The sequence below is a fragment of the Vitis riparia genome, chromosome 1 (assembly GCF_004353265.1).
Source record: "Vitis riparia cultivar Riparia Gloire de Montpellier isolate 1030 chromosome 1, EGFV_Vit.rip_1.0, whole genome shotgun sequence".
Taxonomy (NCBI): Eukaryota; Viridiplantae; Streptophyta; class Magnoliopsida; order Vitales; family Vitaceae; genus Vitis; species Vitis riparia.
Window position 1 is genome coordinate 2,704,517 of NC_048431.1, and position 24,977 is coordinate 2,729,493.

The 24,977-nt window shown below is 40.6% G+C and overlaps 3 protein-coding genes across 3 annotated transcripts; all 3 read right to left on the reverse strand.

Annotated features, from left to right (window-relative positions):
• Positions 1-2,926: 2,926 nt before the first annotated feature.
• On the reverse strand, positions 2,927-3,361 carry LOC117922872. Its single transcript, XM_034841066.1, has one exon. It carries the CDS (start codon positions 3,280-3,282, stop codon positions 3,142-3,144), a length of 141 nt encoding a protein of 46 aa, XP_034696957.1. The 5' UTR covers positions 3,283-3,361; the 3' UTR covers positions 2,927-3,141.
• Positions 3,362-6,868: 3,507 nt separating this feature from the next.
• Positions 6,869-19,766, reverse strand: LOC117909313 (serine/threonine-protein kinase STN7, chloroplastic). The gene is made up of 10 exons (XM_034823343.1): positions 19,280-19,766; positions 19,096-19,182; positions 11,095-11,214; positions 10,842-10,940; positions 9,889-10,057; positions 9,705-9,798; positions 8,881-8,974; positions 8,717-8,773; positions 7,339-7,752; positions 6,869-7,259 (listed from the first exon to the last, which is right to left on the reverse strand). The coding sequence occupies exons 1-10, from the start codon at positions 19,703-19,705 to the stop codon at positions 7,098-7,100; spliced, it is 1,722 nt and encodes a 573-aa protein (XP_034679234.1). The 5' UTR covers positions 19,706-19,766; the 3' UTR covers positions 6,869-7,097.
• A 503-nt stretch (positions 19,767-20,269) lies between these two features.
• LOC117909237 (potassium transporter 5) lies at positions 20,270-23,963 on the reverse strand. The gene is made up of 9 exons (XM_034823224.1): positions 23,756-23,963; positions 23,426-23,651; positions 22,920-23,168; positions 22,785-22,823; positions 22,401-22,661; positions 22,260-22,312; positions 22,033-22,147; positions 21,692-21,946; positions 20,270-21,612 (listed from the first exon to the last, which is right to left on the reverse strand). The coding sequence occupies exons 1-9, from the start codon at positions 23,933-23,935 to the stop codon at positions 20,543-20,545; spliced, it is 2,448 nt and encodes an 815-aa protein (XP_034679115.1). The 5' UTR covers positions 23,936-23,963; the 3' UTR covers positions 20,270-20,542.
• Between the last annotated feature and the right edge of the window lie 1,014 nt (positions 23,964-24,977).

The window sequence follows — 24,977 nt, forward strand, 5'->3', positions numbered from 1 at the left end:
CAAGCAAGCTCTAGTGTGGCAATGGCTTGACATGGTTTTATGAGACTCTGTTGGGCTTCTGAAAATTTGCCCATGGAACTGAGAAATGACAGATCCAATTGGATGGTGGATGTAATGTGGCCAACATTGCATTTAGTGTGACCTAGTTGGGCTAATATTTCATAGGTTCGTTTCTCAGATCAGGTGGTGGGGAGCCTGCATTCTAGGTAAGAACTCAAATGAAACTAAGCTGAATTGGAGGTGGGGTCTTGGAAAAGGTCGTGTTCTGTTAGCGCCAACAAAACATTAATAGATTTGCCGAGTGATAGCCAACTACAACAGTGCACATTCATGAACCTGATTGCGCCTTACAGGTCATTCCGGTTGGCTTGAAAATGGCTGGAGAGACCACTGGGGCAAGCCTTATTATGAGGCAGAGGGCCCAAATGCTTGTGAATGGGCAGCATGATTGTCAGTGGAGAAGCTGAGTGAAAACCCATTTCAGTAGATCCCTTGGCTGGCAGCTTGGCGGCATGTTCCTTCCAAAGTGCCTAACCCAGAACTCTTCCAAGTGTTTGGCACGAGAAAATGGGCCATGGTATGTTCTCAAAGACTCTGGATACCTCTTGGGTACGGGTCTTCTCAAAGGGCAGAGAGACACATAGGCCCTCCGCCCAGTTTGGCCCTCACAAAAATGCACGCCATTTTGGCTTTAACCCGTCCTTAATGTTCATGATGTGAGGTCTCACAATAATATCGATTCTTGTGATAATGAGATGCAAACAACAAGAGTCGTAACTAAAGACATGGGCAGGCGTGGCTTATGATTGATAGGAAACTCGGAACTGCAAAAAAGCCTGGATCAAACTTAACCCCCTGTAGCATCCAAATTATTTGGCAGTCAGTATCTGCCACTTCACACATGCTCTGGCACTACAGGCTACAGCCCCCGTGGGTAAGGATTTGAACCCATCACCAACCTTAGAATCACGCAGGACGCAGCCATTGAAAAGAAACCCACCTTCCAATTCTACGAGCCACTCGAACCCAGTTCATTCATTCAACCCAACCCATGAAAAATTTGATCAGACTGCGACACTTGGCTCCACTGATTTGAAAAGTGATTGTGTAAAAACAAAAGTATTTGCTCTGTTTCACTCCCCAATATAAAAATATGTATGTATATGAGTTTAACTTGGATGGATTTTTAAAAGAGCATGGGGACCACAAACTGATTGAAAAGGAATCAGACAAAGTGGTGGGGTTGAAGATGAGGGCGTGCACGTGGGCAAGATAAGGCTGCCATTTGACCAATCACGTTCTGTCGGGGCTCTCTACTTTGAGGTGTCATCTTCTTTGTGGCCGACACCAGAATTTTAGATTTCTGATTCAGCTCCTGTTCCCCCTCCCTCAACCTCTCTACTCTTTTCCCCAACCCCCACTCTGCTTCACCCCAATTATATGCTGACACCTGTCTATTAGAAGTTCTATTTTCTGGATTAAATTACATGTCTGCCCCTTGACTGACATGTGGGTGCCAGTAACCGCCGGTGCATTTCATTTTCCGGTGATCCTCATCATGGGTTTGGAGCTTTTTCTCATCCACGAAGAAAGAAGAATCTGCTACATTGTTCATCCCTTTACAGGGACCAAAAAGGCCAAGAACAAACAAAAGGGTATACTGTTGGGTGCTGTGCAGGCCCATCTTTAGCCGTACACGTGGCACACGTGAATATGGGTTGGAACCCATAATTCCCACCAGACGCTTCAGAGTTTTGACCACAAACGCCAAAATTTCAACGCTTCCACCCGAGGTCCCCAAGCCAACTCCCTGTTTGGATACACACTTTTTTCTAATGCATTATCTCTAGATTTCAAATAATTTAAAATGTGTTAATGCTGTTTGGTTAACGACAAGGAAATCAAAAACAGGCATATATGATAGACAGGGAGAGATACTCAATCCCTCTTCCCTTCAATTTTTATCATGTTCCTCACTGCCATCTAATTCTCAAAAACGAACACAATAAAACAAAATGAAAATGGATATTATTGTTTTATTTAGCAAATGCATTTCTGGCATAACAAACAACATTAATCATCAACCTCTTTTGTGTTTTAATGCGCTTTTTGAATGTGGCTTTCCAAACAGTGCCAAAAGGTTGGGAGAAAATAATTTTAAGGGTTGAACAGTTTGAAGTTTGAACTATTGGATCATCATCCCATCGATCATGAGTTCTAATGATTAATGGGCCTACCCAATGGCCTTAGATGTGAATGACCATAGCACTTCTCCTAAACTTTGGCTTCTTTAGCTTGCTTATCAGTTATCTCCTATTTTATTAGACCATTTTCCTGCTCACTCAAAGTCCATTACCCTTAAACAACAATATGAACAGGTATATTATTAAAAGTGATTGTCAAAGTCTACACAATGATTGAAGGGATAGGCATAGTTTAAGGATCAAAAAGAGAGGCACAAAAAATCTGGTGACTATTCCTTCTAGTGTAGAGTAACAAGGATGACTGACTCTCTCGTCAATTCCTTGTTTTTCTAGGCCCTCAGCTTTCTCTTCTCTCAGTGATGACAAATGAAGTAGTTTTAATGCACATTACGACTTATTTCTGTATTGCAATGCTTTGAGGAAACCCATTAATTCCTCTCCTATTCCGGATCTGGGGTCTTTTCAGGAGATCTACATGGAAAAGGTGTAAAATATGTAAACAGAAAGGAATGATGGGAGGATGAGTTACTTTGAGGTTTGAACTTCTGCTGGAAACTTGAAGGGAATCCAGTGATCAAATCTCCATATGCCCAAGAGAAGTTGGGTTTCAGAAGCACAGAACTTCCAAATTCAAGGCCATGTTAGCAGTCAGACCCATTAATTGCCACACATAAAGGAAAAAGAAAATGAAGAAATGGAGAAAAAGTAACGAAAACTAACAATAACAAGAACAAGAGCTATAGTTTGTGAAATAATATGTAGTTTTGATTGAAGCTATCCGATGTACATCTTAGCCATGAGGCCAACAGATACAAAAATTTGTTAACTCTCCCATAATTTCAGCCGCCGCTATTTACACTCCGTGAAGAGGAAAAGAGAGAAAAAAAAAAAAAAAAAAAAAAAAAGAGGGGGGGAAAATCTTTTTGTAGGAGTTGCTTCAGTCATGCCAGCAAAGGAGCATGACAACACATCTTCTTATGATGTAGAGCCTAGCCCTCTGCTCTCTGAGGACTCCTCCAAGTCCTTTGTTGGACAACCTTCTCTTGGAGCCTCCCATGGTGGCACTGCTCATCTTCATGATCTTCTCTTAGATTTGTCTGTGAGGTGAGGAGACTGTGGCTTGAGTTAAGAGCTAGCGAGAGATGATTGAAGGGGAAGAGCAGTTGGGGGGTTCTTATAGGGGGTAGGGGATGTGGTCCTGGCTCGCACTGGTCTAGTAAAGAGCCAACGATGGGGCATCAAAGAGCGTGCAGTGCCCCCAAACTCACCAGACAAATACCAATGGGGACCCACCTCCACTTGGGAATCCATACCCCAACAACAAGAAAAAAAAAAAGATAAAAAGAATCACACACATACGCCTAGGCTATGTCATTCTCCTATATCCTAATTTGAATAGGTTATCACCCACCAACACAATGGGTCGGCCATTACTTCAGTAAGGTAGCAAATTTCAATAGCTGGTGGCCTGCCCTTCAATTCTTAGATGATTGAATTGATAATTTTAATGACATATCCATTTCTTCTAGTTGCTTTTTTCTTCTTTCTAATTAATTTTTTCGGTTGGATCCACCTAAACAGGCATCGAGGGCTCAGTTGAATCCTACTTAACAATGCATATTAACTACCTTTACTCAGTTTATTGGCAATAATGAGCTCACCTTATCATGCTTTTGACTCTAATATAAAACCATTCTTGTGGGGTCACTGGCATGCATCAACCTAATCTTGGTGTAGCAGTAGGTTAAGTGTCAATGGTTGTGACTGGATGAAGACTAGTGGTCCAAAAGTTCGTCCTATGCTTTTTCAATTAATGACACACCAGATGGAAATTTTTATTTGTTTATTTTTGCATTTTTCTTTTAAAGAGATGTGACCAAATTCTTTGCATGTAACTTGTAGGTGATGACAACCCAGAAAATAATTGCAAGGCCAGCCTAAATTCTCCATATTTTTTATGTTCACGAAAAATATGAGAAAATGATATATCCTTACTTTTTCTGAGAAATTTCAGATTTGACTCATAAGTTTGACTGGATCCTGGCTGGCCAGGTTCTTGAAGGGATAAGTTGAAATCTCACTCAATCATGTTGATGCTGCATTGTAAAGTTAGCAGCAGACGAGGAGTATATATGAGATAAGATTTGTAAGAGTAGGATTCCAACAGTTGCTGTGATTCTCAAGATTCATCAAAAATTTGAACATGAAAATTGGATTTTGGTATCGAAAAGTTTGATCAGCTTGCCGGACATGTGACAGCTTGGTCACAATAGTGGTGAGATCATAGGAGGAATATATAGAAAGAGTGAAGGACCAATCACATGAGCATTCCATTCTGAAACAACCCACAGGGGTTCCCAAGCAAGTTGGGAATTAAAAACCCTTAAAAATGGCTTCGCAACAATTTGAAAGCCACTCCTCAAAAGGCCATGGAAGTGAGATATATTTCAAGGTCATGACCAAGATTCCATAATTATACTGCAATAACAAGCTTAGTATATGGATATTAAGTACAAGAGCTCAAACCCCGATCAAGTGATGGGATTAATTTAAACTATTGGTTAATGAAAAGCAAAGCAAAGCACCACTTGCTTGGTCTCGTGTTCCTCCCATTTCACTCAGGACACCAACTTCCATCAACCTTCATTCTAATAAACAATTATCTTCCCCCCTCTTTCTCCCTGAACAATTTTTAGCTGTCGGTCTCGGTTTAGGAGCTTTCAGCAGTTTAAAGTCTGGACAGATAATAAGATAGTATGCACCATTTGTATAAGTACGTAACATAAGATTTTTGAGTATATACACACATATTTAAACACAAATAATGAGGTGGGAGACACCCAAAGCTTTGTGAACTCACACGAGATACTAAAGGAGACAATGGAGATTAAATTAACCTCTGCAATATTGCACCATCTCCCAAGTGTCGCGAGCTTAGTTTGAAGTTTGAAGTGTCCCATGCTGGGCTTTGTAGGATATAATATTATTCAAAAGAAAGCCTGGTTGTAGTGTTCAAGGAGGTCAGGGTTGCACACGTGAAGGTCTCGTGATTGCCACGCCCATTGCCTCTGATGCACTCAACAATATTATTTCTTTTTCTCACTTACAAGCTTTGAATCTCATACTTTATTGGTTACTCCATCACCTTATGTATTTATACTTGTTCTCTATGTGCATATATGTTTCTTTATTGAGGAGCTACCTCCCCACATGTTGTGCTTGCTAGCTTCAATACTTAATTTAATTTCTCCCCACTTACAAGTTAATCACTTCAATCCCTGAATGGCCATGAGTGATTATTGAGCATGGACTGGTTTTAACAAGATTTCCATGTGGAAACATTAGTGAAATGTACGATACCATGGCATTACAAATTTACAAGTACAGTTGTCCCATGGCATGCGTATCGATTTCTGATAGAGTTTGCTTAAGAGGAAGCTCGTATGAAACACCTTATTGAATCATGCAGTATAGTTACAGCTTTTCTTTGTACGAAAAAAAAAAAGTTGGTAAGCACGTCACAGCAAGTTTCATGCCATTGACCCCATATCCAGCAAGGTCATTGCTGGTTATGAGATAAGAATATTTCATGAACTTAATTGTCAGCAAGAAATTAAAGTATATAGTATCTGCATGCATGCTAGCTAGTTATTAGCCAGCTAATGTACTAGTTGACAAGGCAATGACAAAATTTGGGATTCGGAAATTATTCCTACCAGAGAATAAACTAGGAAAGAGGAAGTGAAAATGACAAGAGTTGGTCAGACTTTGAGGAACCATTCAGGCATAATTTCAGAAAATATAGTAATTTATTTTGGTGGTGATCTTATTTCTTGGTAAGGGAAGAAAGATTAAAAGAGGATGTTCCATGAAATGTTGTGCTAAATGCAATAGGATAACATATAGATTATAAGGATTAAAGTTGGGGGAGCAATCCGGATGGGTGCCAATATCATGGCTTTGGAATTAGGCTTCTAAGAGGTTTGATTTCTGTCACTGGACACTAATTAGTTTTCTCATATCTGGTGAGGCAACAATGTCATCCTCAGATGGGTGTGGAGTCGGGCTGATGTCGAATGTGATACAAGGTTTGATCTCTCTTATTAGCTGTTAGACGTTAATTAATTTTCAGACGAGATGGTGAAAGTCTACTACGTAGAAAAATAAACACTCTCCAGAGCACTAAATTAATTTTGGTGCAACACTAAAACAAATGGACCCCAATGCTCAAAGAGCAAGATGAACAGAACATGTCAATTATCAAGTACAAAACCTTCCGTTTTGCCAGCATACCCAGGCATGAGCTGGCCATTATGAGAGCATGTTGAGTGGGCCAATGGACATCTTCATGGGTAGGCTATGCTGATTCATGATGAACAGGGGAAAGGAGTTGGGATGCCAGGCCCAATCCACAAACCTCATTTCTGTAATAGTTGGAAACTTGAAGTATAAGCTGAACCCATCATCATATGAAATTCATTCTCTAATTCTACACAGAAAGTCAATTTGATGAAATTCTATTAAGCATCTTCAATGATTTTAGTAATTTAATGTAAGTCAATAAAAATCAAATGAATAAAACTGTCATATTCTTTTTTCTGGTTAATATGCTAATCAAGCAGTTAATTGCAATAAATCACTAGCTGAGATTACAACTATGGCAATGATGAAATTTGGATTTGGCAATATTTTGGACCAATATAGAGAAGTTTGAATCCTTTTCTGAAGTTTCAGTTTTTTCCACAACTTAGTAATCAATTGCTGTCTATGAACCGGCATTTGAGAGCCGGGTTAATTTCTTTCATCCTTAACCATCATTTCCTTCTACCAAAACAGTTGGTTAAGATAGCTGCACATAATTTACAGAAAGACAAATATACATATTCACAATCTTCATTCTTCTCTGGGGATCCACCTGCTCCACCAAAGGCTCTTCCTGCGTCGGCTAAGGTCATCCATGCTCTCATTCAGTGTTCTTACTATCTTCCTCTGCAGCCGAAGAACGGAAGCAAGAGCATTCCTTTGCGAATTTCCCTTCTTCTTAGGCTGTATTTCCTGCACAGGGAAAAAAATGGTGATTGATATAAATTTTTTTCAAAAGAGTGTGAATTCTGATTATAGATCAGTTACATACTCTGAGTTCCTGAAGTTGAGCTTCAGTGAAGCCACCGTCCTGCTTTGTTCCTGATTTTGCCATTAGCCGAATAATCCATTTGGCAGCTTCCCCATAATCCTGTTGTGTAGCTCGAAAGAGTTGCAGCCTTAGCTTCTGTGTGAGGGACAGCACTGATAAGCCTTCCCTATCAAAGTAGGGATGAGCTAAGGCTGCTTTTGCACTGGTTCTTCGTCGTGCTTTGAAACGAACCATTGACGTTAGAAGTTCCCATCCTATTCCACCATCTAAATCCAACAACTCAAAGCCCCTCCGCAGGTCAGGGCTAGCACGAGGCTCCACAGTCTTCCTCCATGCAACTAAATCATATTCACACCTCTTGAGTTGGCGGTTGAATTGTATGAGGCTACTATCAGTCCTCAATGATGGGAATGCCTATTAAGAAAGAAAAACTGTCACCAAGTTGAATAAAAGTTCACTTTGTCAAATTTAGCGGTGTGAATGTAGCAGATGGGATTAGTATTTAGCACCCGCATATTATTGCCATGGATATCACATCTGGAAATATATCTTAGCAGCTGCATAATATTGTTATAGACGTTACATCTGGAAATATGTTTTAGGCAAATATGGCACAACCATCCTGTCATTTGCAGGGTTAATTAAAGAAGATGAATGCAACATCATATAATTGTATGAATCAGGGTTTAAAATTTCACCTGAACAGCAGAAGTTCCAACATTTCACTTGGTTTGACAAATAAAAATTTTGAAGCTGCTAACCGTCCAAATTTTACCCTCTGGATGATTTCTGTTTTTAATGTAATATTCAAAATTTTATGGACTTTATTTCAATGTTGACCATCTTCAAAAGTGATATAAAAATTACAAAATTAAAAGCTTGGGCCCTATTGACATGGTTTTGAATAGCTTCCTTAGATTTATTCCACCTGCAGAGTGGCTGAATTTTAACCCCAAAATTTAAATTGTGAACCTCTTATAAGTATAATGTCTTGCTTGCTAGTAACTGTCTTTTTTTGGTGTTTTAGTTTCAATGTTAGATTTCTGCAAATTAATTTCATTTCAAAGTAAACTGAAGTTTAACCTGAAGTTAAGAGGCAAATATGTGTTTCAGGGTGTTGAGATCCACCTAGTTCTTCAATAAGCCTAGTTCAGCTAAGGCACTGCTATTCTAATCTATGTGACATTTTAAAGCACCACTACCCTAAACATGGATAAGTTTATGCTAACTGCCCAGAGTCCGAGGATTTAACCTAGATGCAACTTGTGGCAGGCCTTGGCAAAATTCCAAGTATCATGTTTAAGAGTTGTGTTTCCTTTCCAAAAATAAATAAATAAAAGTAGTAGCAATAAGCTACATACCAGTATTTTTTACTTACCATTTGTAGGAAAATGAGACCAGCACTGTAGATGTCAAATCTATCTGGCAAATTCATCTGTTTGACAACAATATCACCATTAATTACAGAAAAAGAATTTTATTTCTCTAAGAATTGAGGTCAGACAAATAACCAAGTTGGTACATTAAGAAATGATATTCAACCTGCCATAGGACTGGGGAAAGTGCAGTTGCCACTGGAGCTGAGGGTGCAGAAGGAGTTTGTGTGCTCATGATGTATTGCTCTGGTGCTGCATATCTGAAGCATGGGGAATAAAAAGGGGCAATGCCACATGGTAAAGAAAGAGGAATGACGTGAAACCAGATTAATATATTGCATGTCAAAAGGAACTGCAGCTACGACTCAAGAGGCAGCTCACGAATTGGAAATTTATCTTCTGAATTCTGGATGGACCTAAGGATGTCAGTTAGATTAGTATTCTGAGCCCATGGATGGGTTTAAATTACATTTTAAATTGGTAGCTTTTGCATGAAAAAACACAAAGCATTGCTACCATGATCTCAAACCTTCACAAACTTCCCAAACATGATTACTGGCTTTTCAGTTTCTACACTCATAAAATTTTTGTTATGCAAGAACCACCTAGTATTAGAATCAAATTCCATGCCATATTTTTTCTAAAATCTATGAGTGCATGTGAGCACTGGTAAGAATTTTTAATGAATAATACCATGGGTTTCAATGCATGGCAGTGCTTAAACCTTGAACGATGTTGTATGCAATTTCTCTTGGTGGAGGAAGCTAAAGTAATTTTAGGGTTTGCACATATGGAAGCCAAATTTTAAAGTTTAGGGTAAGGTTTTGAAAGTGATTAGTTGCTTGGCCTCCAAAAAATAGGTTTTTGGAATTTCTGGACAGCAGCTAATTTAGGGTTTTGGGGAAAAGAGCAGACATGCAATTGGTCAGATTCAATTTTGTTGGCCGGATATTAATTAGTTACCATACTACATGATCAAAGAGAACATACCTGGGGTCCAAAAGAAACTCCTTTGGAATATAATTGATCCCTACTCTCAAATCTGCTGCAGCTCCAAGATCAATGATCTTGAATGTGCGAGACCCTGTTCAAGTTTTAATTGGGAATGTGAAATTATTTAACATAAAAACAGTGGAAATATACCACCTTTCAGCCATTATTTTGTTACTATTACCTTCAGAAAAAATAATATTTTGTGGCTTAATATCTCTATGAACAATCCCAGTTGAGTGGAGACTATCCAATGCAAATAAAAGCTGCCTCATGATTGTCTGAATGATTTTGTTTTCCCTTTCCAGCCCCTTAGGCAGGTCTGGAACCTCTCCAAGAATCATACTTTCCACCTAATCATATATGCAACAATCAGGGGATTTGGCACTTGCAGCTTAACCAATAAAAGATCCATTACGATGAAACTAATATAATTGAAAAGCAGTTAAGAATAGACAAATGTTATTTTTTTCCCCTTCAAATAGACACCAAAGTAACCAGGGTTGGCTGATAAAAATGAGAACAGGTTCTGATCTGTGTCATGGTAGGAAATCCACAGAATAAAAGTAATAACAATTGGGTTCAAGCCAAGTGTGGATTTTGTTGTTGAGTCTTTTTCATATCACAGTGATTAAGATTTTTATGAGTATTTACTATTGTTTATACCTCCTACATGTTAATAGATACTTAAAATGTTTAAATATACCAATTTAAGCAGGGTAAAACTGCCCTTGATCACCAATTGTGATGTGATTGGATGCATATATCAGGTATCAAATGGATTATACAAACCAAGTTTGCTTTGGACTGCCATTGGCCGTGGCCAGGTAAGTTCCTGTAAATGTCATCCCCATCCTAAGCGTGTCACATTCCCATGTGTTGCCATTCCTATTGTGCTGGCATTGTATAAGATTTGAGATTTTTACCTTTGCTTTATTTAAACTGAGTTGGCTAATGTCCCAACTAAATCAAATTCTTATGGCTCTATTTCTCATGATAGATGAAAAGATTGTTAAAAATTACAAAATCTCAAACTTAAGATACTCAGTTTGATGAAGAAACCATTATAATTTCTTGGTAGAGAAGAGGAATTCTGAGAACTTATATGATTTAAAGGCTGATGAGAGAAATACTCACGTTGTATGGAAACTCTTTACTTAGCATCAGATCTGTAAGTGTGGACTCCCCTTCATACCGCCATAGAAGCCAGTATTCACTTCCTTTCTTTGAAGAACTCTGAAACAAGTTTCGAGGCAGTCCACGGTAGTGTTATTAACAAGAGAAAAATGAGAGGCTCAAATGATTTAAGTTACCAAAGTAAGTTTCTTAATTTACTGACATAATAATACCCTTAATTTATATGGCAGTAGTAGTCATAATAGAGCAACACCTCAAGAAAGCCATAGACAAAGTAGGCACAGCTATTTGCGCAAGCCCTTCGTGCACGCTCATTCATCCAAATCTCCACGGCACCATATTCAGTAGCCTTTTTCAAGACTAAGTCACCTTCCTTTTAATGATCACCAAAGAGCAAAATGTTATTTCAAAAACAAACTTTCAGAGGTTGAAGACGGAATCTGCCAGATTATCATCCACCCAAAAAAAGAAAAGAACAATAATTATTCATATTAAAGATAAATCAGTTTCTTATTCATGTAAATTTAACCAAATTGAAATAGCTAGCATGATACTATTTGGACAGTGCTGAATAGTATGTGTAGACATGCTCATCCTAACTCAATTCAGCAGAGCCTTTTGATGGGTACATGGCCTATGTATTCATGTCATATGACTTAAGCTTGAATTGTCATGACCATAAAGCATTGCCCAATCAGTTAGATCACAGATATAAATGAGGTTTAGAGTACCAAAAGAATCTATTGACCATACAAATGCATAAAGGCAAATTCAAAGCATGTTTATTTTACCACAAATTGAAGTATCTTGGCTTCACCTTCAACTGATGGAGCAAGGATACCACCGATTTCTGTACCTTGGTTTCAGGTTAATAGAGCAAGGATATAACTTCCCTAGAGAGAAAAGAGGCACAACCAATTGAACTTGTTATTGAGAGACATGAAAATTAATGAACCTTGTACTCTTGCGGGTGATTCGAGTGTTCTAGTTTGTAGAAATGTTGTAATAGGTGAGATTCAAATCTTGTAGGTTTTACCACAAAGTACAGTATCTTGGTTTGACCTCAGACTAATGAAGCAAGGACATAACTCTCTTTGGGAGAGAAGAGATCATAGTAACTAATCAACTGTCATTAATGAGAGCCACCAATGGCACATTTCATCAGTGAACATTGTTTTGTGAGTGAATTGTTCTAGTTTATTTTGCCATTGTTGTAGACCTCAAGAATTGAGAAATGTTACTTTTTCTGTGTTGATAGATTACAGGCAGTCTTATTTTTTTTGTTTTTTTTTTATAAGTAACCAAGATATTCATTAAAAAGGCTAAACGCCACAAAGCATACAGGGAGTATACAAGCTGGCTACAGCCCAAAAAAAGAAAAAGGACCAAAAAGAACTACCTCCCCTCAAGTGGAAGCTATCCACTCCAAGAAACCTATAAGGGAGAAAGACTTCTCACCTAAATACACTTTGGCCCAATTCCACAGGTTACAAACAAAAGAATTCTTTAATCTCTGAATATTCAACTCACCCCCCCTAAAAGCTAATCTATTCCTCTCCTTCCAAACCGTCCAAAAAATACACAACGGAATGGATTTCCAAATCTTTTTCCTTTTCTTCCCTACAAATGAGCCCCTCCAGGAGATAAGAGTCTCCTTTACAGTTTCTGGGAGGACCCACTTGATATCTATCAACCCAAAAATAATATCCCAAAGGACTCTAGTCACTATACAGTGTAAAAGAATATAATTTACATTCTCTTCTTCACAGCCACACAAAAAACAACAATTTGGTAGTTGCACCCCTCTTATCTGAAGCCTATCCAGAGTGAGCACCTTCTCCCAAGTGGCCTCCCAAGCAAAAAAACAGACTTTAGTTGGCACCCTATCCACCCATATTTTCTTTGCGGGAAACACTGTATCATTAGGTTTATCCAACAACCTATAAGCATCCTTAACCCTGAAAAAGCCATTTCTTCCTTGCCTTCAGTTAACAGAGTCATCCCCCAGTGAAGGCCTATGACCCCTCAAAGTATGGAGCAAATCACCAACCATGTCCAACTCCCAGTCATTGAAGTCCCTCTCAAAAACAAGATTCCACTCTCCTTGACCCGAATCTTGATCCCACATTTCCTCAATCGTGGCGTCTCTATGCGCAGCAAGGACAAAAAGATGGTTGAAACATTGGGACAACGGAGTATCAATGCACCATCTATCTTTCCAAAATTTAATTTTGGAACCCTTCCCAACTATAAAAGCCAAATTCTCCCAGCACCATTCTGATTCTTTCATAATCTCCTTCCAAACCCCTACTCCAGCCGCCCCATTGACCTTCTTAGACCTCCATCCATGTTCCTCTTGCCCATATTTCGTAGAGATCACTTGTTTCCAAAGGTTATCCTTTTCACAAGCAAACCTCCAAATCCACTTGCCCAGCAAGGCTCTATTCAGAGTGGCTATTCTCCTTAACCCTAGCCCACCATTGAGTTTTTCTGAACAGACCACATCCCAATTAACTAGATGAACTTTTCCTCCCAAGTGTCCACCCACTCATAGGAAATCCCTTTGGGTTTTCTCCACTCTTTTAGCAACGGACTTGGGCATGTGGAAGATAGACATTTGGTAAATTGGCATACTAGCCAAGGTACTTTTTATGAGAGTGATCCTCCCCTCTTTGGAGATGTACTGTCTTTTCCAAAGTGCAAGTCTCCTCCTGACCCTCTCCTCCACTCCATCCCATATAGAAGAAGCCCTATTGGGGGCCCCTAAAGGGAGCCCCAAATATTGAGAGGGCAAAGACCCCACCCTGCACCCTAACTCAGCTGCCAACTCAAGAATCTCCTTCACTTCTCCAACTGGGATGATTTCGCTTTTGGCTAGATTAATACGAAGACCCGAGGCCGCTTCAAACCAAAAGAGAAGCCAGCTTAAATGAGAAACTTGCTCTTTGCTCGCCTCACAAAACACTATTGTATCATCAGCAAAGAATAGATGAGAGATATTCAATGAAGATCTTCTACCACCCCGAATATTGCACCCTGATAGATATCCCCCCTCCACCGCTCTCCTGATAAGAACGTCCAGAATCTCTATTCCCATAACAAAGAGGTAAGGGGATAGAGGATCCCCTTGACGGAGTCCTCTAGTGCTAGGGAAAAACCCAGCTGGCACTTCATTAACAAGAATAGAGAATTTAGCAGAAGACACACAGTTCCACATCCATCCCACCCACTTGGTCCCAAAGCCCATTTTTTGAAGGACCTTCATTAAGAATTTCCAATTGATGCTATCATACGCTTTTTCTATATCCAATTTACAGATAATGCCCTTTTCCTTTCTCTTCTGCCACGAATCTATCACCTCATTAGCAATTAAGGAAGCATCCAGAATTTGTCTTCCCATAACAAAGGCATTCTGAGCACCAGATACCACCTTACCAATCACCTTTTTGAGCCTATTAGCTAAGACTTTAGCCAAAAGTTTATAGAGCCCCCCCAAAAGGCTAATAGGCCTAAAGTCTCTCAGGTCCTCCGCCCCGCTTTTCTTAGGAATCAACACCAAGAAGGTGTTGTTGAGGCTCCTAACAGAGGCATTATGCTCATGAAACTCTTTAAACATCTCCATGATCTCCTCTTTTGTAAAATCCCATGCGTTTTGCCAAAAGGCTACAGTAAAACCATCTGAGTCTGGGGCTTTATCCCCATTCATCTCCATCAGAACCGAATGAATCTCACTCTCTGAAAATGGGACTTCCAGACTCTCTGCTTCTTGCTGGCTGATGCAACCCACCTGGATGCTACCAATATCCGCCTGCCAAACCATGTCTTCAGAAAGCACCTGCTCAAACGAGTTTACAACTCCTTCTCTCACCTCCTGCTCCTCTATCAGCCACTCCCCATTAACCTTAATTCTGCCCATAGCGTTGTTTCTTCGGTGTGCACTAGCCATTCTATGGAAGAACCCCGTATTTCTGTCCCCCTCCCTTAACCAAATCTCCCTTGAATGCTGTCTCCAATGGGCTTCCTCCAACAGCACTCATTTCTTAAATGAGTCCTTGGCTTCCTTTTTTAAGTCAGCTTCCTCCACAGTCAAGGTTCTCTCACTTTCCACCCTATCCCAAAGGTCTACTTGCTCTAAGGCTGCAGCTTTATTGGTCTCCAGCCTCCCAAAAACCTCTTTGTTCCAAACTCTCAGATTCTTTTTAATTTCCTTCATTTTAACATTCAATCTGAAGCTAGCGCTACCCCTGACTTCAATCCCCTGCCACCATGATCTCACCATGTCTTTAAACCCCTCAACCTTCAGCCACATATTTTCGAATCTAAACGGGGTGGGGCCTCTTCTAATTCCACCCCCCTCTAACACGATTGGGAAATGATCAGAAATTGGACGAGACAACCTGATCTGAGTGACTCCATAAAACTGATCTAACCAGCTATGGGAGACTAAAAATCTGTCTAGCCTCGCCCACGCCTGATTATTAAGCCCCCCATTCTAGGTGAACTCTCCCCCCTGCAGAGGCAAGTCCACCAGCTCTAATTCATCCACAGTCTCTGCAAATCTCCTCATGGCTGAACTGATTCTACTTTGGCTGCTCCTTTCTTGCTGAAACAGAATGACATTGAAGTCCCCACCAAGACACCAAGGATCGTCCCAAAGACCTCTTATCGCCCCAAGTTCCTCCCACATACCTTCCCTTTCCACTTTAGTAAAAGGACCATACACTCCCGTAAAAACCCAAGTAGCCCCATTTTCTATAGTCTTGAATCTACAAGACAAAGTAAAAAGACCCTCCTCCCAATCCAATATATCCAAGACCCTCTTGTCCCACCAAATCAAAATGCCACTCGCAGCCCCCTCCGCATTAAGGGCTCTCCAATCTAAAAATCTTCCTGTACCCAGACTTCTCACAATGCCTTCCGACATCTCCTGAATCTTGGTTTCCTGAATACACATTAGGTCCCCCCTCTGACTCCTTATATAGTTCTTAATAATTTTCCTCTTAGAGCTGTCATTAGCTCCCCTCACATTCCAACTTATAATCTTCAGCTTCATTGGACAACTATCAGTTGATTCCCTTTGCCCTGTAAAGGACCTTTCTGCTTATTCCCCCCCTCATAATTGACGGAACATTCCAGCCTCTTTAGTTCCCTTTCGAATTTGGTTTTCTCCAAGAGCTCCTTGCTGTGAATCTTTTCCCTCCTCTTTCTGATTTTAGTCAGAAAATTCAATATCTCCCTCTCCAACCCCTCCGTAGAGAATCCCAGAAATTGACTAAATTTTGCTAAACTGCAGTCCTCCCATAGTTCCTCTTTCTCATTTTCGTTGTCTTGAGGTCCTGATGCATCAGCATTCCCCTCCTTGCCCCTAACCTTGCCTCGGTTTTTATTGGCCTCTCCCAACTTCCAGGATCCATTCTCATTTCCGACATTCCCCTCATAGACTGTTAGCCAAGTTGACTTATCCCCCCATAACTCCTCCTCTATTCCCCCTGGATGATCGAAAGACTCCCCCTCTGGAGCCCGATCAAAATTAGAAGAGAGAGAAGAAGAAGTCCCCATAGCCCGATTTCCTTTAGGATGGGAATTCAGGACATACCTCTTGGCTTCTTCTTCAAGCGCACGGTCAGTCAAGGATAAGCCTGCATCCCTCTGTTCCCTTCTGATCTCTACTGGCTCCCAGCACATCAAGGGATCCTCTGGAGTGGATCCTATTTTGGAGATAAAACGGCCCAAAAAGCCAGCCTTCTCTTGGGCAGCAATTGGGCCCTCCCTTTCCCATCCTTTCATTTCTGCACAAGAGTGGCAGCCCATCTCAGCAGCCCAGTTAGATGGGCCTGCCTCTGACTCACCAGCCACCTTTGATTTGCCTTTTAATTTTCGGTCCAAAAGCCCATCTAGCTTAGCCAGCCCACCATCCTTCTCCTGCTCCTTAGGACTCATATTTGGGCCATAAGAGGACGACCCAGCCATTTTGCCATCTGAATAGTCCCAGTTCCTAGGCATCGGGCCATGGACCTGGTTCCCGGGCTCTAAGCCCGGCCCATTCTCCTACAGAGCCCTCTCATCATCTGGCAGGAGCAGTCCCTCGATTCCCGCTTCTCTCAGATCCTTCCCCACGCTCTTCTCCGCGCGTGAGAACGTATCATCCCTGTCCTTGGTTCTCCTGCTGCTTTCCGCCGCAGAAAAGCTCCTTTTCACCACCGGTCTAACTTCCCACCACAGCGCCAAAGAGTAAACCTCCTCCTCTACCTGAATTTCTAGCATACTCGGTCTAAAATCGCCTCTTAGTTTGACCAGAATCCTAGCCCATTGAATTTCCCCCATCGTCCTTGTCCGTTCATCAATTTAAACAAATCCCCCACATTCATCCCTTATTTTCTTCAGTATCGTCGGGCTCCATAACGAGATTGGCAGACCAAAAATTTTAAGCCAGGCTTCCTGAATCATCTCCTCCTCTACCCAACAGCCCGTCTTTGGATTCCAGAGGTCTAACCTTAAGTGGACTCCTCCTATTGCTCTGCTCCCCGATGAGACCACTCGGTGAGCCTCTCTTACATCTTCAAACTCCAACAAAACCCTACCTCGTTCCAGCTTGGCCAGCCCTAGCTTGCTTTTTAAGCCCCACGAGCTCGCCCAAAGCCTCCCCAGCCTTTCCATATTTTCTTCTTCCTTTTTGTTGGATTTCCAGCTCGCGACAAGGCAGTGTTCCAGCTTCTGTAGATTTCCAGCCATCTCCTCCCTCAAGACCTTCATCTTGATCGCATTTGTGCCTTTCCAGTTGGTGCGCTTGACTGCTTCTGCGTATGACTTCACCGGAGAGGTTTTTCCTCCGGCCCAATCTTCCTGTAACTCCATTCTTCTTCCAGCCAGCTTTTCCATTTGACAGATCATCTCCGCCATATCCGTCCATCCTTTTCTATCCCTCCTACCTCTCGATAAAAAGATGCAGAATCTTCTGCGTTCCAGATCGACCACCCCCAACCTTGAGAATCCACCCGCTCTGTTGAAACCCCGAGCCAAGGTGAACCGCTTGCCTCTTTCTCTCCACTCCTTTTTCCCATTTCCCTTCTTCTTCGTCACGTATACAATGGATTAACCCTTAAAAAACCCTAAACTTTCCAGCCCTAAACGAACCCATGTCGAGACCCCCCGTTTCTTCTCCACGATGAGGATCTGACGCCGTCCTTTCCTTTCGTCGAGGGCAAGCTCGAAGGTCTTAGATTCCATCGAGAAGCACCGCTTTCGACTCGCCTCGCCGGACTCCACATTGTCGCCGTCGCACGCGCCTTCACTCTCTCTCACGCCCCCTCTCTCTCTCTCTCTCTCTCCCATCGGGTTCCCGATTACAAGCAGTCTTATTGAACTAAGACTTCAGTCTTTCATCTAACCAATGTTAAAACCATCAAAGTAAACAGCTACATATCCAATTAGGAAATAAATCATCATTCATGCTTTAATAATACTAGGATGATCCCGAAGTAAGGAGTCATGTAGCCACTTTGGGGCTGTGCCTCAACCATGAGTTTCAAGTTTCAGGCTTGTGAACTAGTGGTTCTCTTTACAACAGCAGCATTAGGGGGTGACAATTCGTGTTGATGGGTCATGTTCGTGTCGTGTCTCAAAGCCTAGGTATTCTACTATATAGTTCAACCCAATCCTGACATGAATAATAATAGTGCAAAAAACATAAACCCACATACTACCTAATTATTAAACAAGTAACATGTTGTGTAACCCATTTAACCCATTTAATAATTATGTCATCTTATTTAATAATCAAGTTAAGTTAGGTCTTATATATGTCTATATGATTAATATCGCAACCAAATATGTTTATGACTCAATTGACCTATTTATTTAAAAACAAATTTAAAATAAGTCAAATATGAGTTAAATAGTTTAAAAGATATAATTAAGTTAATAGTGAGGCTGTTAAATGGGTCAATTCCGATTAAATTTGTGTTATGTAGGTTGACCCAAAAATTAACTATTTATTAAATGGGTTATACAAGTCGACACAAAATTTGATCCAAACTCATTTAAACTCAACCCAAACCCACAAATAACGTGTTAAGTTCATCTCATGTTGGCAAATTGTATCAAACTTTGCCATCCCTAACCAGCATCCCACAATGACTAATTCACAAACAGTGGGACATCGGCCCAAAACAAAACACACACACACACAAAGTAAGGGAAAAAATAAAAAATAAAAGGAAGAGGCCACATGGGACTTTCACCGAACATATCATACCTTTGCCCCTGGTTTCTTTGCTAATGAAACCCTATAAACCACACCGAAAGCTCCCTCCCCCAACTTCTTCCCCAGCACAAAATCCTCCTGCCAACACAAACCAAACCACACGAACTGCATCAAAACCCAATAACAAGCAATAGAAAAAAAAAAAAAGCCCCAAAATCACCCACAATTTACAAACCTTCTTAAAAGATGGCCTAAACAATCTCTCAACAAAAGCAAGAACAAACATATCAAAGAACCCAGGAGCCACACCAGGTGTAGCCCACAGGTAAGACAGAGCACCCAGAGCCAAAATAGCGCCGGGAGCCGTGAGTGTGAGACCGTTTGATCGGGGTAGCGTACTCCGGTATATGATATCGCCGCACTCCATGACTGTACAAGGCAGCCCCACTCCAACACCCAAAAAAACATCGTGAACAAGATTGAAAAATCCACCTCCTGCCGCACATACCAAGTTGGAGATGGCTCTTTTACTGGGCAGTGATAGTGACTGAGACCTGAGCTTTTTGCCCAGAAATGGAGACGGGTGTTTGGGACTAAAAGCATGGAGCTTGGCGTGGCCAAGGCCTAGTCCCTCCACTACCCTTGTTGCAATAGTTGCCATGCCCGTACATACAGTTTACAGTTAGATTTGCTACCAATTTGAGACCACACGCCCTTCTGAAATAGCTGGTTTTGTGTGTTTTATAAGATACTTTGGGTGTTTTTGTTTTATAAATGACAGTTATTTCGGGTATTTTTTGTGGAGGTGAAGGACCCTGGCGGATTGAAAGCTGATACGCTCCACAGATGCCACGTAGGCTAAAGGGCCGGGCCTTGGACATTTCTGTAAGCCAATTAAGTGATGTAGACCATTTTCAGGTCCACTGGATTATCATGGTTCACGGTTCATAATAATTTGCTTAAGCCTTCCACAGACGGAGTCCAGGCCTTAAGTGGGTTTGCTAGGCCTCCACAAGCAGAGTCCAGGTCTTAGACCTGTATATAAAGGGGTCTAATGGATCATTTGTAAATTTAACACAAAAATAGAGAGGATTAAGATCCCTCTTAGCAGGTGGTTTCACGAGATTGGTGGACCTAAACCCCACAAGATGTAGTGTCGACCTTACCCTTTGTATAAGTGCTGTCAACACACATCCTCTTCAAGTCTGTATCCCCTAAACACTAGTTTCATTGCAATCGAACGGAGGTCTAGCCTCAAATCCATTTTCAAGAACACTACATTACATTCTGAAATCAAATTTAAGTCAAACCACAACCAAAAGCTGTTCCAACAGGAGAGTTTGGAGTTTTACAAATCTCTGCTCGTTATCAGTCAACACAGTACATATCCCACTTAGAAACATTCATACATGTATATCACGTCAGCCTCCAATGTCTTATTTCGCACATTTTAATTCTTAATAGTTTTTAGGCCAATCTGAATTTTCATGATTTCATCTCATATCTCATATGTCATTCCAACCCTGAGAAGCCTAGTTCTTGGAATTTCCAGCACTTTCTCTCCTTGCCTGCAGTTCTTCCTCAGGAAACTATAGGCATAGTTGACAACTATATGCTTGAACAAGGAAGATTTCTCTTCTGCAACCACTTCTGCTTCTCCGAGGAGGTAAACCACACCTTTCTCCTGCGCTGTCTGCACAATTTTCATCTCCTCTTCGGCCCCCTGAATGGGACCAGTGACCATTCTGCTAGAAGAATTTGTTGACTTACTACCCACATGGATTGACTGGATAGATCCTGAAGAAACACGAGGTGGGTTCTGCTGTGGTACTTCCTCCATGTGAACTGTGGATGAACGCCCTGATCTGCCTGCTTTTCCATCTTTTACTAATATGGTAGAATGTTGGAGGTTCACTGGTTCAGCCATCTGTTCTACGGCTCTTGCTTCAGAAATGTAGCTCTCACGGCGGATGAATTCCTTCAAGTTTTCTACTAACTGCCGCTCAAACTCCTTTGATCCCTCGATTACATCTTTATATCCGTATCTTACCACGCAGCGGAACATTCTGTAGTCTCTTGGCTCTACATGTCGAAACAAAAACCGCTCCTCCAATGCCACTTTACTAATTGGAATGTTCTTAATGGAGACAAACACTAGTACTGAATGGATGGAAGGAACATTGGCAATGAAGTGGGGGAATATTGGGGGAATGCCCTGGACAAGCTCTGAGTACAATAGCCCTATTCCAGGAACTCGGTTTATATGCGGGTTCGCAGCCAGGTCTTTTATGTAATCGCTAGAAACCTTGTTCCTAAGCTCGAACATGTATCTTTCTTTGTGCACATAATGCCATATTCCCATTACTGCCATTAGGACAAAGGAGAAGACAAGTGGAAGGAAACCACCTTGTTTGAATTTATAGAGGACAGATGATAGATATACCACTTCTATGGAACTGAACACCACTAAGAATAGAGCGATCCACCATATACTTGTCTTCCATATAACAAGCATTATAAGGGTAACCATACATGTAGTAATCACCATAACAGCAACCACAGCAATTCCTGCACCAAAACATTTTAAGTTGTCTTAAGTTGGTGGATAAGAACTCAGAATTCAGAATTCATAGTCTTGTAAGCTTACCGTATGCATTGCCTATCTTTTCTGTGGTCTTGAATCCGACACAGACTATAACACAAGCGACCATAAGCAAATAGTTGACCTCAGGTATGTAAACCTGACCCTCATACTTAGCAGAAGTATGGACAACCTTAACCCTTGGAAAGCAACCCAAACTTAGGGACTGCGAGATAATTGCAAATGCTCCTGATATCATAGCTTGGCTAGCAATAATGGCAGCAGCAACGGCCAAGACAAACGTTGGCCAATACAAAGGATCTGCCCATATATAGAAGTGTTAGTCAAAACAAGGAACTCTTTGAGACGTCAATTGATCCCCTTCTGCAGCCTGCTAAGAGTTTTACCTGGAATCGAGCTATAGAAAGTATGTTCCACCTCACCAGGGAATTTAGTGAGGTATGCAGCTTGCCCACTATATGCAGCCAGTAATGCGGGGAACACAATGCCAGAGAAACTAATCTGTAACATCAGGATGGAAATTAAATTTTATCATGGCTATCATCTGTGAGATCTTATTACGCTAATAACAAGGCCAGCAACATGGTTATAGACTTGTAGTGCATGCCCTTACTTGGATAGCTCGAATGTTGAAGTGACCCAGGTCAGCAAACATTGCTTCAGTTCCTGTTTCATGCGGCCATGGAGTTTCAGACAAAAAAAGGGGGGCTAAATTATATGGAAGAAAATGAAAAGCATTGAGACAGATACTCACCTGTAATGCATAGAACAACCCCACCAAGTGATATCCACCCTTTCTTACCATTTCTTTTGAAGTAATCTACGGCATATTTGGGATTGAATGCACGCAGTACTCCCACGTTATATTTGAATAGGTTGTAGAGACCGATACCACTTATGAAGGTAAACCACAACAGAATGACAGGGGCAAAGGCGATGCCCACTTTATCAGTGCCAAAACGTTGAGCAGAGAAGAGCAAGATCAGGATCGCTACTGAAATCCCCACTATAGCATCTGGAAAATCCATCCATTAATTCAATTAATGACTGACACTCAAAAAAGAAAATGTAATTAATCCTGAAATATATGGACTATGATTAATTAAATAGGTTGAAGTAGTGCAAAATTAAGTACTACCTTTGCCTAGAGAACTTATCCCACTCACAGCAGAAAGGACTGCAAAACAGAAAATTTGCATTTTATTTCCACTTGTTATTCTCACTGAACAAATATTAATTTTTCGGAAAGTTTAAAGAACCGCATCTGACAAACCTGAGATGCATGGAGTCAGAACCCCGTCTCCAATCACCATGGAAGTTCCTAAGATGGTAACAATGAAAAGCACAATCTTGGAAGTTCTACTATTCTCAAGCTTCTCTTTAATCTTTTGGGCACGTCTCAACTGGTTGGATGGAGTATCCAATTTGTAGTTGGATAGTTGTCTGTCCTCTGGTTGATCATTTGGAATTAAGCTCACCCTTGCGTAACGACATATCAAGGAATAGAGTGCAAATGTTCCACCTAAATCACATTAGTATTCTTATTAATTACAGGCTCATGACCAGAACCAATGTCCAAAAATATCCAATTGCCAGCCCTAAAAGAATTAACCCAGTGTGGGTATGAACCCAGCAGATGAATTCCCGTGGTCCTTTGAAAAGAAACAGTTTGTCCGCATTCATATGGCCATGTATCCAGGCACTCTTAGTCACATATTTATATATATGAGTGGGCAAGGATTGAATGAAGGAGTAAACGTAGCAACTGGGTTAACTCACCATCCCCGTTGTCGTTGGCTCGCAGCACGATAAGAACATACTTCAGCAGAGGCACAAGGACTATGGTATAGATGACGAGTGACAACACCCCAAGAATGTCGTCTGTGTTCTCAATCTTATGATCGGTGAAAGTGCTGGAAAACACATAGAGCGGAGAGGTCCCTATATCTCCATATACCACCCCTATGCTCTGAAATGCTAAACTCAACGTTCTCCTCCAATCTACCTGTTCCACCAACACAGAAAATTTTACTTCCAAAGCCATGATAAAAGAAAGAAAACACATGAGTCACTTTTTATTTTATATTTATATAAAGAGAGATGACAGACCTTGGAGGTGTGGCCTCCGGCAGTAGAAACTCGTCCAGCCTCCAAATTGAGAGAGTCTACACGGCGGAGCTTTGACCATGAGACCTTTCGCTCTTCCAACTTGTTTTCATCTGCTTCTATGGCAGTGTCTGTTCCTTCATCCGTGGCTGCCTCCCTTCTCTCCATCTCTTCCTCATCCATCTTTGTCAAATCCAGTTAATAGGCTTCCTTCTTGTTAATCTCTATGACAAATCAAACTAGAATTGGGTTTTTATAGAGTCCAAATTCAGAAACAAACCCGTCAATTATTGTGATGTCTGCATCAAATATTTTTTTTTTGTATGGTTGACATCCATTATTAAAGTAGTGTCTCCAAAGTATGAAGTGGTGGAGACGTGCTAGCGGCTAGCTTTCCGGGCTTTTGCCTTCAAAATCCAATTCGTCTTTGTTTTTTAATTTTGTCCATTCTTTGTCTAATCATAGCTGCTGTTGACTTCATGTTTTGATCAAGCAGTGCCTTGTGATATTTTCACACTCTACTTCAAACAGTTTCAGTCCTGATGATGAGGAGAGCACATACTCAATACGGAAGAATTGATCTGTATTACAGTTGATTTTATTCTTCTTTCATCCAAGGAATTGAAGTGAATATTTATTGAGATTGTTTTCATGTTAGTTATTGATTTTGTTCATTATGTTTTTTTATGAGTACTTATATTGAAGTGTTCAGATTCAACCATAATTTATCACAAATTTAATATGAAAATACCTATATTTAGGGACCATCCATAATTTTCAATTTTTTTTTTAATTTTCAATTTTTTTTTTAATTTCCTTTTTGCTTAATTCCATCCTCTTGACAAAATAGCTCGGTTCCTAAAACTATAAGTTTACTTAGTTGTGTTTGAATTATTTTAACATATATAAATTAATAATCTTTGATCATTTGAAAATCAATTGATGTTTAATAATAATTTAAAAGCAGCATTATTGTACACCGATAATCTCTCCATCAATATGACACTCCTATGACTCAAATTCATAATTTTGGTTTTAATTCCAATTCTTGGATTAGATTTTAACTATCTGAATTTAATTATCTTATTTAAAATCAATTAGTATCTAATAAGGATAAGCTATAAATCTCCTATGACATTTGATATCACTATCATCTAGCTAGGTGAACCATTCCCTAACCTAAGTTCCACATTATTACACCCCAAAAACGATAACATCAAAGTTT

What these genes read in the sequence shown, in the direction of transcription:
- LOC117922872 (XM_034841066.1), bottom strand. Translation starts at nt 3,282, where the DNA reads ATGAAGATGAGCAGTGCCACCATGGGAGGCTCCAAGAGAAGGTTGTCC.
- LOC117909313 (XM_034823343.1), bottom strand. Translation starts at nt 19,705, where the DNA reads ATGGCAACTATTGCAACAAGGGTAGTGGAGGGACTAGGCCTTGGCCAC. An exon ending in TTGTCTATGGCTTTCTTGAG is followed by an intron (nt 10,941 to 11,094) that starts GTGTTGCTCTAT and finishes AACTTGTTTCAG; the next exon opens with AGTTCTTCAAAGAAAGGAAG. An exon ending in TTTCCCCAGTCCTATGGCAG is followed by an intron (nt 8,774 to 8,880) that starts GTTGAATATCAT and finishes GTTGTCAAACAG; the next exon opens with ATGAATTTGCCAGATAGATT.
- LOC117909237 (XM_034823224.1), bottom strand. Translation starts at nt 23,935, where the DNA reads ATGGATGAGGAAGAGATGGAGAGAAGGGAGGCAGCCACGGATGAAGGA. An exon ending in TCTGACTCCATGCATCTCAG is followed by an intron (nt 22,824 to 22,919) that starts GTTTGTCAGATG and finishes TCTGTTTTGCAG; the next exon opens with TCCTTTCTGCTGTGAGTGGG. An exon ending in TCAACATTCGAGCTATCCAA is followed by an intron (nt 22,148 to 22,259) that starts GTAAGGGCATGC and finishes CTGATGTTACAG; the next exon opens with ATTAGTTTCTCTGGCATTGT.